At 39.8% G+C, this 13,255-nt stretch overlaps 1 protein-coding gene across 1 annotated transcript in view; it reads right to left on the bottom strand.

The window, feature by feature from the left end:
- Positions 1 to 551: 551 nt before the first annotated feature.
- FERMT1 (FERM domain containing kindlin 1) overlaps positions 552 to 13,255 on the bottom strand; it is a 25,730-nt gene continuing 13,026 nt past the window's right edge. Inside the window, exons 7-15 of the mRNA XM_013949946.2 lie at positions 12,613 to 12,720; positions 11,789 to 11,920; positions 11,597 to 11,646; positions 8,933 to 9,057; positions 7,476 to 7,582; positions 6,295 to 6,516; positions 4,601 to 4,725; positions 2,482 to 2,623; positions 552 to 1,168 (exon numbers count right to left, since the gene is read on the bottom strand). Coding sequence (XP_013805400.1) covers positions 995 to 1,168; positions 2,482 to 2,623; positions 4,601 to 4,725; positions 6,295 to 6,516; positions 7,476 to 7,582; positions 8,933 to 9,057; positions 11,597 to 11,646; positions 11,789 to 11,920; positions 12,613 to 12,720 — 1,185 coding nt within the window. The 3' untranslated portion in view covers positions 552 to 994. The remainder of the gene's footprint in view (positions 1,169 to 2,481; positions 2,624 to 4,600; positions 4,726 to 6,294; positions 6,517 to 7,475; positions 7,583 to 8,932; positions 9,058 to 11,596; positions 11,647 to 11,788; positions 11,921 to 12,612; positions 12,721 to 13,255) is intronic.

The raw sequence follows: 13,255 nt of genomic DNA, 5'->3' as shown, positions 1-13,255 counted from the left end.
TGCTCAACTCAGTGGGTGTGTGTGGCTCCCTCCAGCAGACAGAGCTGGCTGCCACAGATCGTGCTCCATAGGCACAGTATTATTGAGCGATTGCTTTGTATTCTGCATTACATACATGACGAACAGCATTTCTACAGGCATTTCAGCTCCTAACTCAATTTATGAACAAGTTTAGTTTAGAATTAGATGACAGTAAAACAGAGCAACAAGGACAGAAAATAGAAGGAAGGCCTACCTACAGAGTCTTTTCTAACAAGCAAATAATTTAAAATAGTTAACTACAGTATTCCTTTCAACCTGGAAATTAACACAGTACCTCAAGAGATGAACATTTAGAACCTGGTTTTGCAAAGACTAATGTTTTGTTCTGTGCCTCTGGTAGCCCCTTTGATTTTAATGGATTCTATTCACACCATTGAAGGTAGACATGGGTGTTACATTTTTGAATGATTATGTAATCACTACTTGGGATTTGAAAGCTCCATCTGCAGGACTTTGGAGTACTGATGAAATGTTTTTCTGTTCCCAGCACAAATGTCAGACAAGTAACGTAGCTTTAAAAAATGTTATTTATTCAGCTTTAGTTCTGTTAAATCCTGAGACATGCTAGCCAACATGAGTTGCAGGGCTGTAACAGAGAACAAAATTTGCTGTACAACATGCTCAGGTTCCTTATTCTGGATACTAAAACAGATTATTGCAATTAAAAATACTAGACTCAGAAATGCCCAGTGGCTACATACCTTTCATTTGAAAAGTTCTAGCTGTACAAAAGGAAACAAAGTCTAATTGTCCTAGTTTTGATGATGGAGTTGCCATACTCCATCCAGTGATCTTGGCTTCAATATTTAACAAAGAAGCTGGAACTAGTTCAGTCTTATTACAGGATTGTAATATACAGTATATTTATCAGGCAGCAATTAACAGACAGAGTCTTGTTTAATTTCTGGTCCTTTTAGCTGGGGGAAAAGAGAGGGGGAGAGCTTGCTTCACCTCATTCCTGACCTCCAGTTAATTTATGGAACAGATCTTCATCCAGTGTTTCATTTTGGTCTTTGGAGCGGGTTGACAAGAAGATGTAGCCCCCAATATACTCATGGATGATTTTGCAGTCTGCACTCAGACAGGTGAAAGCAATAGACACATTCTGATCAAACTCGATTGCAACCTAAAGAAAATACATATGACAAAGTCAGTAACAGAGATAAACTACATCATCTTTCTACCTGACACGAATCTGAAAAAAGAGCGAGTGTGAGAGCAGCTAGACCACAAGTACTGTGATAAGCCAGTGCCTAGCTCTGCTAACAGAGGAGCTGTAAAGATTTCTGGGTCTGCAGGATGCTGAGGGTCTTTGGCTGGTCGGTTCTCAACTTTCTGCTGTGGCAGGGCCCTCTTGTGGTCAAAATCCTGCTGCTTGTTTTGGAAGCCAACAAAACAAAGCTTTTCACCAGATTTTTTCTAGTGGCATATATGGAGGCCTTGTAAACATGTAAGTAAGAACACTGAAAACAGAAAGAATGGCACTCCTGACTCTTTGTACACTTAACCAATAATGTTTAATACCATTCATTGTTGTGCGCTGACCTTAAATCTGATTTCTGGGGTCAGGTTTTGAGTTTCACTACTGTCAGTTCTAAAATCCAGCAAACGGGGGTTAGCTACTAACTGCAGATTCTGCCTTTTTTGAGAGTGATTTAATGCAAAACCAACAGCTTTACCAACACATTGCAGGCTCTGGCACAGGAAGTACTGCAGCAATATGGATTTTATCTGGTCTCTCCTGGCTCCTGGAGATGGACGTGGAAATCGTATAAGAAGGAAGAGTCTCCAGGCTGCTTGAATTTACATCAGGTCACACTAGTTCCACTCCAGAAATCTAAGATTTGCAAAGGGGGCTTCAAGCTTTCAAACCCAAACTGAGTAACAGCTGGCTGCACTGAGCAAACTTAACCAAGGTCAAAAGCACCCTGGTATAAATCACACCATGGAGCTCTTTTCTTAGGATCACATACTGAAATAGAGGAGCTTGCACCATAGCCTGGCAATCTCAGCTTGGGATTTAAAAGGCAAGCTGGGCTCCTGTAGCCGCAGTCCATAACAGAAACAGAATCATTGCAATTTAGAGGATGATGCATGAGTTAGACTGTGCAGAGAACAAAATGAGATTTTTACTAACAGAGCAGTAAACATATACTGGCGTGGAATTTACCTTTGAGTCTCTGTATTTCATCCCATCAAAATCAGGGAAAATGGAAATCAAGGAAAATAAGCCTGATAGGTACGTTTTAAACTGGCGATCTTTTAGTTTCTGAACTTTGACCACAAATTCCGTTAAAAAAAATTCAGACAGCAGATTATTTAATAACCTGTCGTAAACATTCAAAATCTTTTCACACTGAGGCTTAAAAACATTTTATGAAAGCATCCTCCAGTGTCTCAAATGTAATGACTGAATGCAGAGAGCCATTCCAATTTTACCTGGCGTATTTCCCAGTTCACATTCCATTGCTTCATGTTGGAGAACCTCCATGTTGTGATAGGGTCTCCTGTGGCTGCATCTATCCGTATGAGCCTGTTATAGGACACTCCGAGCAGATCATCCTTCTTGCTTCCTTTAAACCTGAAAAAAACCCCAAACCTCTGAGCAGATTCAGTTTGCAATATTTTTTTCTAGAGAAACACCTGCCCTTCTATGCAAGAGCAAAAAATGCAGGAGAACAGAGGCAGTCACAACTAAGGCGAAGATGCTTCCCTCTCACCCAGTGTTGTGCAGCTGGGGGTAACGACAGCCTGGGATTGAGGACAGCTTGAACCCTTCTTCAGGACAGTATTTGTTGTAAGGCAAGAATGCAGCCCGGTGAACCATGGCAAAAGATATAAAAAAAGCAGGCAGGTAGGTCTGGCTGAAATCTTTCCAAGTCATTGTTTTCTGCTGAGAAATACCATTCTGCCAAAATGGGAATATTTTTTGCTAATGCAAGAATTTGATTTTTTTTTTATTGGAAAAGTGTCAACGTTAATTTTACTTGCCTCACTTCAGTAACGCTGAAACTTGTTCTTCCATTTATATTCAGCTAAGTTATATAACCATACCAAAATATTATATTTAGTATTTTATATTATGTAGCACTATTAGCTTATCAAAATAATTCAGTTAGCAAAATATGCATATTTCTAAGTAGAAATCACATTACAAAAATATTGGTACATTTTAACTTTTTGATTAGAGGTGAAAAATAAATACCAAAGTACCAGAACTTTTTGTGGACAGATGTTTCTCAGTAGGAAATACTTAGCAAAAGATCACTCAGGGAATGAAACTACCGTCCTCTACCCTCATGCTGAAAGCTAGAAAAAAATCTCATCTGGCTGCTGCTAATAATTTTTATTATTTTGATCCTGTTTTTGAACCTTCTGTCCTTAAATGAAACTGGCCCTGAGGGAAAGAATGTGAACTGGACTGCAATCTGCGAACTCCCCACTGAGATTCTGCCTGTCAATTTGTAAAATTCAAGATGTTTTGTCCATGCTACAAAATCACACCGATGCAGTTCAGGATTTTTTGCAGAACAACTGCTGACAGATGGGACAAAATATCTGTATCTGTTAGTAAATTAAATCATGCCAGGGAACATTCCTGGGTACTGAACTCAACAGAATTGCCTGTTCTGTAAAATTGCTAGAACAGTCCTGGGTGCAGTTCTGGCCCCAACTAAGCTGTGCTCTCCCAAATGACTCCTGGGTACAGCTCAGGAGTTAGAACATCCAGAGACCAAGGCAAGTTGGTAGTTTGCGTGAAGCTACCGGATTTGGGGAAATCGGAGAGTTTAATGGTATGGATGTGGGCAGTTCTATGCCAGACAGCCTCTGCGCCAGAGAACGGTTCCCAGCTGGTTCAATTTACACCACAGAGGTAGCCACTGATTTCTAAGTTGCCCTGAAAGAGAAGTTAAGCACAAATTAAGGAAGGAGCCCCCAAGTGTGGCTGTATCGATACCTTGTAAGCTTTTTGGCATTTTGTCAAGAGAAGAAAGTACAGGTTGGGTACCCTGTAGAATTCTGCAGTATTCAAGGTAAGTGTCCAGGGGAAGCGTTATGAACAAAACAGGATCTCTCCTGTGCCGACTGGTCTTCCAGATGAACCTAACAGAGGGATTGTGTTTGCTACTTAGCTGTTGTATTTCTTAATGAAATGCCAAAACAATTATGCTCAGCATAAAGTGCTGAATCTAACTCCAGTGAGCAGGAGTTGGAGTGAACAAATGCACTGCAAACCTGAGAACACCAACAGGATTTGCATCTTCTTACATTTTAGTGAGTTTATGTCACTAAGGGTTTAATCCTACTGATATGTTACTTCAGGCAAAACCCAAGAGGTTTGTGTGAAGGCAGACATAATGGAGGGTCTTGCTTCAGGAATGGAGCTACTGAGTGCTACTGCTATAGAAAAAAACAGCAGCGTGGAAGTTACTAGAATTAAAAAGGTCTGTGGGGAAATAGTAGGAGTATGTTCCCAGAACTGGGATTCAAGGAACTTCCTGAAAATCACTGACCGTGAACATATGGCAGCTTGACATTGCTGTAACAGTGTGATTACCTTACAATGTAGTAGGATAAGCCAAACTCAGGGAGGGACTGCCATGTTTGAATAAAACGCAGCTTGGCCTCCACTAGGGACATCTGGGCTACATTTTGGTGGGCTTCCAGAATACGAGCAGCCAACTGGGAAACACAGGAAGAGAGAAAGATTTCAGTGGACTGGAGAATAAAAATATCCTTGCTTTCACTAAATCAAACAGTATTAGCTCTGATGCCATGTTCAGATAAATGTTTGTGGAGATCACTTGGGGACAGATCCTGAGCTACTGGGCAGAATGGTGCAAGAAGGTCTCAGTGCCTGGTTTTGTGCTGCACTGGATCTAGCTCCAACATACTGTAAAATGATCTTGCCCTGTTTGCTTCCCACAGGCCCATTCTCTACAGTGAGCTTGCCGGGAAATGAGGATTCTCTCTCCATTCCCCCTCTCCTGGCTACATCACTTCTACTGGGCCAGAAGTGTGAGGTGGTATTCTCAGGGCAAGGACTTCCCTTGACATGATGATTCATGGGGTTTATTGTAGTACCACCATGCCAGACTGCTGTAGACTAGCTAGGGTTACCAGTGAAATCTGGCCCTTGGTTCACTGTTGGCCAAAGCAGCAGCAGATGAGGAACTTCTGAATTGCACATTCGCTACTCTGATCCCAGCTATCCTGGAGCAAGTTTCTTCTCATGCAGAATCTGCACTGCTCCAGGCCAGAAATTTTTTAACTGACATGTTCTTGGTTCTAATCTTGTATTTCCCTCTTGACGCAGTGGGCTCTACTGTGCTTGTTGCAGGTTGTGTCTGTCTGTTGCAGCTGACCTGATGTGCCCCTGGTGAACAATCTTGCTGGAATGTTAAATATGCTGCTAAGGAGCAGTTCCAAGCATCAGGGAAATGGACTTTGACTATCCTCTGGGTGGGCAGGGCATGCTTGCAACTGAAACAGTGCGAGGGAGGGAAAAAGCTCAGCATATCCTTTGCGATTCTCTGCTAATGTACCATTCGTTACTCATTCACGCATCTGGCAAGCTCTAGGCACCATGCACTAGCTAGATACAAACTTATTCATGGTAACAAAAGTTCCCTTTGCTAAATAACTGCTTTTTCTACTACATCATTTATCTAGCCCTGAAAGCAGGCCGTGAAATCTGCTGCAGTGAGCCCCTCCGATTAGGTGACTGACAAGGAGATGATACTATGGAAGATGTGGAGTAGCATGTACCCCATTGCTTTGTTCTGGGGACCGTGTGCTGTGGATGGGTGGGCTGAAGTCTCTTACAGCAAAAGCAGTGGGCAAAGGATAAAGTGGAGAGGAAGAGGGGTACCCAGGCCAAGAGGGCAGGAAGACCTCTGTATTTAAGATACAGACAGTATCTTCCCTTAAAAACCTTCCTTACTCAGTTTGAAGAGACTTTCAGGTACAGCACTATCATGAAGACATAATTAGTTACTTAGGGGGCAGTGTGGATGTAGGAGGAGTACTTGGAAAAGTGCTGAGAGACCAGTCACTGTGTTCAGTTTAAAGAAAAGGCGTCTTGCTAAATATCAAAGGGGCAAACGCATATTGTAAGAAGATTCCAGTGTATGGCCAGGAATCCTTGCGTGGTTTCCAAATGCTACCTGGATCTAGTCTTGTCCCTATTCCATCATCTGCCTGGTCTCTGGAACCACCCATCCCCAACCATAACAGCCATGTTGAGGATACCTGCTTGGACTTGTATTTTTTTATATAACGTAGTGAGACGAAGCATTCTGGTTTCATGTCCATGCTTTCTGGATCGGAGGCAGCCTGAGGAGACACGGTCCAGTTCTTCATCTTTAAAAATGAAAGGATCTTGTGGACCTCGGGATGGTAAGAGCTATCGGCCATTGTTTTGCCTTTTGAGGCTAAGATGCAAGCAGCCATCCACCGAGCGTATTGATTCTCCTGCAACAAATACACTTGTTGATATATATGTTTGGTATTTCTGGACAAATCATTTATGAAGATGGTTACTGCTCAAACATCTCTCACTGTGAGATAAAACAACTTTGGAGCTATTCTGCTTCATTTGGGTGGATGTACAGGTAATATAGTACCCTTGTCCTTCCCTGACAGGACTAGTTCCATGTACAGGATTAGCTTTGTGGAATAGTTACGTTTTAGAGTTTCAAAGATGCTTACCTTGAAAATGCTCCCATGTTCATTAAAAACAGATGCTTTGTTATAAAATATCAAAGAATGCACTATGTGAAACTGGTTTTCGGTGTGTCTACAGCTCTGTCAGCTACAATTGAGGCTGTACAGTATATCTGATTATCAATGCTACCGTTACTAGAAGTTCAGTATTTTCTCCACGTGAATGTTTCTGGAAAATGGTTTGATGCATGAAACTATTGCTAGTTAACAGAGAGAAATCCAGTGCTCTGGAACAGATTCACTGGGAAATTTTATGGTGGGACTCTTTTCCAACTAATTACAGAATTAGGATAGATGTAAAAATCTTGAAACAAATTTAAGATCCCTATTATGCTACCTTTGTCCTAAGGGGAAGTTCCAATTAAGAAAAGCTAAGAGAACAAAAACCAAACCTCAACCCTCTGAAAACACTGAAACAAAATATTTTAATTTCTTTTGATTTTTTTTTCCCCATGTTTTTTTCTTTCCAACAGCTCTACTTGGAAACTGATGATAAACTTTGAATTATTGCCCCTTTATCCCCTCAACCATTAAGTATTTGTTAGTCTACCACATCTTTCTTATATTCTACTAGACATGAAGTTAATAAAGTCTTTTGGGCACCCTTATTTTTATGTACAATTTCTAGAACAATAGGATAATGGGTCTCCTAGACAATCTAATAATAAATCTGGAATGCAGACTTTCCACTCTGTCTTATTACTCACGTTATCGCATCTTAAATATACTTCATTCATGCCATCAGCAACAGGAATTAGTAATTTGATTCCAAACTTCTTCCCTGCAACATTTACATCTGGTACAACTTCACATCCTAGATCATGGGGAATCACAAAGAAATGGATTTAATTATTATGTCACTAATTTTAAGTAGTAGTATAATGATAAAGACCAGTACTTAATGGTTGTTTTGTTTTGAGATCAAGGGCCAAGACTTTCAAAGATCAGGCCTAATCAAAGCTTTCTGTTCTAGTACACTGCCAGATCTGGCTTGCCAGGGTGATGAATGCTTTTAGTGATGAACGCTCCGAGCTCAAAGAGCATGTTGTTCAATGTGGAATACAAAAGGGCGAAGGATGCAAATGCTCTCGAAACCTCTGCTTAATCTTGGGAAACTCTCAATGCTTAAAATGGACAGGAGTTGATGAGATAGGCGCTTTTGGAAATTTTACCCTAAGTTACTTGAAAGCCTGGACTCTATTTTCAGAAGCAAGTTAGTACTGAAAATGGGATGTCGGTAACATCTACGTGGAGCTGGCCGGTTCAGGGATCCCAGAGAACTCTGGCGACCTGGTATTTCAATGCTGTAGTACTATTATAGGCCTTCTGGATTCAGCTGGAGCCAAGAACGCCAACAGTGCCCCTTTGTGTCAAGTGACACCAAAGCTGTGGGCTGCTTGTTCAGGTTCCAGTCACCTTGGCTAGTTTTACCACGCATTCATCTGACCTACTGAGGATGTGCAGATTGGTATGCAGAGCCATTTGTTCACAGGGGTCAATCTTCTTTCTATTTCAAAGGTTTCTTCTAGGATGAATCCTGGGCATCACTGGTTGCCTGACGCTGAACATATGATGTCCCTGCAGGAGTAGATGTAGATGGAGGCTATATATAGTGCTGGCATTTGCCCTGTGTACACCCAGGGTTTCTCCTCCAGAAGTACCTGGAAGCTGGGCTGCAGCTATGGAATTCCCCACGTGTGAAACAAAGAAGTTCTAGAGAGCGATCTTGGAGCTGTCCCTGCACAGCAGCGTATAGGTGCAACCTATGGTATTCCTGTCCATGACATTATTCATAATCCTCTGCTACCAATGTGCTTTTGCCAAGGACAGAGGTGAGTATTGCCTAAAACACAGATTAAAAATACCTGGAAATGCAAGTGTCACATATAGACTATATTCTCTGTCTGACTCATCTTTAAGTGAATTCAGTGGTATACAGCATTTTACAAGTCCGGTCCAGATAATCTTGGTTTGGGCTAAGGTATTCAATCCTTTTGGTGAGGCCTCTTCTGCAGACAAGGTCTGCCTGCTTAAGAGTAGCAGAAGTAGTTGTTTCAGGACTAAATGCTATTGCTTTCTCTTCCTGAGTCTCACAGTGATTTCTTGATTTACTCAAATCATGAATGCAACAGAAAAAGTAAATAAAGGAAAAGAAAATTCCTACCTTTTAGGTTTAGTTTCTCAATAGGTTCTCCCTGGCCAGATTCCTGGTTTTTAAAATAAGATACTGAAGTGTCTTTAAAAACAAACCAATATTGCTTGAAGGCTTTCAGTGACAGCTTCTTGGGCCTAAAAGAACAAACGAATTGCATATGTTTATATTGAAACGTACATATCACTAAGTCACTCACAAATATTACTACAGATCTCAAGTTCCTTTGCAGTCACATACACATGGCGTCAATTCACTTACACTTGTGTCAATGACAGGAAAGGCAAATCCCTGGGACCAACACTGTACCCGAGCTGTCCTGGGTAGAGATGTGTTTTTTACCCTAAATTCTGGTTGAACCCCATCTGTGATTTCTTTTCTTCCATTCCTAATCGAAGCCATTCCCTTCTAACAAAGACTTAACATACTCTGTTTTTTACTTGAACTCAATACTGCTAATGTAATGTGCTATTTAGTTCCCATGACCAAAACTTGTGTGAGTTTTTTCAGGGCTCCTGATCTAGCAACTAACTTGTATTCTACTCAACCTGCAAGCTTTTGAGGTAGGGACCATCTTTTTGGCTTTATATCTAAATAGTATCTAACACAATAAAATTCTGTTCCTTGCCTAAGTCTCAGAGGTTCTGTACCACTTCAAGAAATGGTAGTAGTTTAAACCATCTTCTTCCGTTAGGGCAATGGTATTCCAGCTTGTCACACACGTCCAATTACATGGATATAATACTAGCTTTCATTATTTTAGTTTATTCCAGTACTTTGCTAATGCAGGTTCATTTCTTTCAAAGAGTTAATTTAAAAGCATCTATTGTGGAATTGAGAATTAACTGATGAACACTAATGGTCAAACATAATCGTGTACTCACTCCTCCTCTCTTCAGTAAGAGATAAAAACCAGAATTAATTCTGCTAACAATACACTAACACAGCCAAGGAGAAAAAAACACCCTAGATTCATTTCAAGGGGAAAAAAACAGAGCTATTAGTTCAAAATATAACTGAGTTATAGCACTATTTTAGTGGAGAAATACTTCACAAATAGCTACAAAGATCATCGCTAAAGTTAAAAAAAAAAAAAAAAAATCAGAAGTCCACTGTCTATCTTACACTTTCCTTTAAATCCAAGATGATGGTGCAAAGATTATACAGCTAGCTGGAAAATGGTGATTTCTTATACCTTCTGTTGTCTTCCCCAGAGTGTTTCTAGAAGTCCTAGACTAGTCCTTTCTAGAAAATGGTGATCTTCTTCTTTGTTTAAATTCCAAAAATAACTGGGATTTTCAAATATATTTGCCAAGTAATTTGGCTTTTAATGTTCCAATACAGGGACAAAAAATGCTTCAAAAATTAGGGACTGTTAGCTTCTTTTTAAACTTATGAACTATTTTTCTATCCAGAAAAGTTCCTGAAGACTTTTTCAAAAGCTTACAATTATTTTTGTTTTTTGAAAAAGTATTGTAATTCTCCATAACATTATTACCTATCTGAAAGTAATTTTTCCTAGTGTGCTACTGTGGTACCTACAGTAAATAAATGTTCATTCTATGAATACAGTCAGCAGTACAACATGCAGAACTTTGCATTTAGGTTTATAATTAAGCAAATATTTTTAGTAACAATATACTCTTGTTCCTTTTAAGGAAATGTTTTACAACTGATCTAATTTCTCCAATGCGTTTGGTTTAGTAAGGGATTTACCATGTATATAGGAAGCTTTTAATGATGAAAAATAACTGCTGAATGCTTTAAAAAAACAAATTTCTCTACTGCTGGGGAAAAAATAACCCATTATTAGAAGCAAGTAACTGACGGAACTTTAAAGGCTTAAATTTCCTTTCATCTTAATCCCCAGTGGTAATACGAAGCCAAATACAATTTCTTTATCAGAAATTAGTTAACAATTTAAGTGCAATTTTCAGTTCACTGACTACAAATCAATTTGTCAACAGAATGAAACTGATAATCCTGCAATAGAAATCTGTATCTTTCTAAAACCCGAAGACTGTTTTGTGATAAAAGACACTGTAGTCTTGAGATCAGTGCAGTGATATTAAATGACCCTTAAATCAGGATTTTATCATGGGATCACAGAATTGTACTTTTCTCAGTTTACTTATTTGGGTGAGGTATTATTGATCTGGTTTATCATAGTGATACTTAAAAAAAAAAAAAAAGGGACTCAAACTCCATGTTTGGTTAGAAAGGGGGTAATTTGCTTGCTTCTTTTGTTTTGTGGGGGAGAAAAATCCCATAGGGTTGCTTTCAGAAATTATTTTCTGGGAGAGCTGAAATTTGTTTTTTTTCCCCGTTTTTTCTTTGGCAAAAACCAGTAAAACTTGAAAATAAAATTGCAGAATCTTTTCTTTAGAGAAGATGATGGAGCCCTAGGAAATATAAAGAGCCTGTTCTTTTATCTAGCGTAAGTATGTTAGGCCCTAGTGCCCCAGGAGCTAGAAAGGTTTGCTGAGAATCTGGCCCAAAAGCAGTAAGAGAAAGATGTGAAGAGGATGGTATTAGGCTAGTTAGAACTATATGGTTATCTTTGTTCACTTAAAACCTCAGGATCTACTATTTTATTAGAATGCAAAAACTAAAGGGATTTCTTACAGAGGTAAGGTTTTTGTTTTGTATGTTTTATTATTACTTTTAATAACTCACCTAACTAGCCTGAGATTATCAGCAAGTTTCGGGATGTCTGTGATGTCCTCCTATGGATAATCAGGAATAAGTTTAGTACAATGCACTCTGTAAATGTCTGTTAACTCTGGTAAGAAATCGGAAACCAAGTAGGTTCATCAGATCAATGCATTTGACATAGTGAAAGCAATTTCCGGTTCCAAAATGACATACCAAAATGTTACTTGCTTTTCCACCTTCCAGTGTCACTTCCAGATTAGAAAGTGCAGCTTCTACTTCATCTACTTCTGATTCACAGGTGAAATCTTGTGCCTCTGATGACAGTGATAACTTGCTTACATGGTACTGAAATAAAACATCAAAAATCAGATTTTTGAAGGGCAAATTCACTTCAAATATGACTCAAATATATAGCAACATATAATCACAGCATTTGAAAATACAGCCATTGATCTTTTGGGTCTTGGTCAACTGTGTAAAGCTCTGCAGGAGAACTTTATTTGTGCCTCATTACCCACAGTCAGGACTAGGCCATGCTAAGTTGGTTTGCTGTACTACAGGAATAATGCAATAGTTTTCATGTTAAATTTATATGTATTCTGTAGTGTCCTACCTTCTCACTGTGCTAAAGTTTTCTTTCTTTCTTTCTTTTTTTCCTTGTTACCAACATATAAATATATGTATTAGACTTTCAGGAAGAACACATGACATGGTGGTAGTTGGTACGGTGAGCATCACTTCATAGTAGTCTCTTCAAAACAGACTTGTATCAAAATTATATCCTGTGTACAACTTGCTTTAGATAATGTTAGTAAATAGTTCCACAAAGTGTATGTATCAGTTTGAATAATGGTATGCTGCTATTGAATTTAGTTGTTTTACAGTTAATGGATGCTGCTCATTGTTTCACACTCACATAAAAGTAGGCCCCCAGCCCAAGCAGAGCTATCAGCTTAGGCTCTTCCTATCGTAGTCCTGTCCTAGCTTGTGCCTGCCTCTTGAGAAAACAGGTTTTGCAACTTGGATCAAGTACGTGCCTGTAGCGCGGCAAAGATCAGCATTTCTTCCTCTGTGCAGTCAATTTCTTCCAACAGGATGGCCCAGCGGGCTTGTTCATAGATCTGGTTTATTCGCACCGCATCGTACTGGAGCAGAAAAGAACAGTGCTGTCATTTATGACCAAAAAATGTGCTTTCGTGGTCAGCTGCAGCTGATCTCACATTGGGCTGAAGCCATAAAAGTCGTTTCCTTCCTCCTTCCCTCCTTTGCCCTGCTGTACGTTCCCATCTTTCCCTTGTATTAGCTCATGTGATTGTGCATAGGGTCACAGCAACTTGCTGATCCAAAAGAAAACTAATCAGGAGCCCTTGCTTGAAGCAGAAGGGGAAGTTAGGACATCCCTTTTTGTGGCAGTAGGTCTTAGACTGGCTTAAGCCAAATGCGAAACCACACTCTGAAAGTTAAAATAATGTAACATGGCTGAAGGGATTTACCAGCTTGCTGCTGCCAAAGGACAGAAGTCTTTACTCCTCTTTTCTCCTCTCCTGCTCTTGGCTTTTTGGTTCCAGCCCTATCCTTGCGCTAGCTTGGCATTAGTCAGATCCTGCTGTGAACTGATTTAACTCGCTGTTCATTCGTCCCCACCTCCAGAGGTAAATATGTGCTTGGTTAACAAGCTGA

Source organism: Apteryx mantelli, chromosome 3 (assembly GCF_036417845.1).
Source record: "Apteryx mantelli isolate bAptMan1 chromosome 3, bAptMan1.hap1, whole genome shotgun sequence".
In the NCBI taxonomy this organism is placed as follows: Eukaryota; Metazoa; Chordata; class Aves; order Apterygiformes; family Apterygidae; genus Apteryx; species Apteryx mantelli.
The sequence above is the reverse complement of the archived record's forward strand: the minus strand, read 5'-3'. Positions and strand labels throughout refer to the sequence as shown.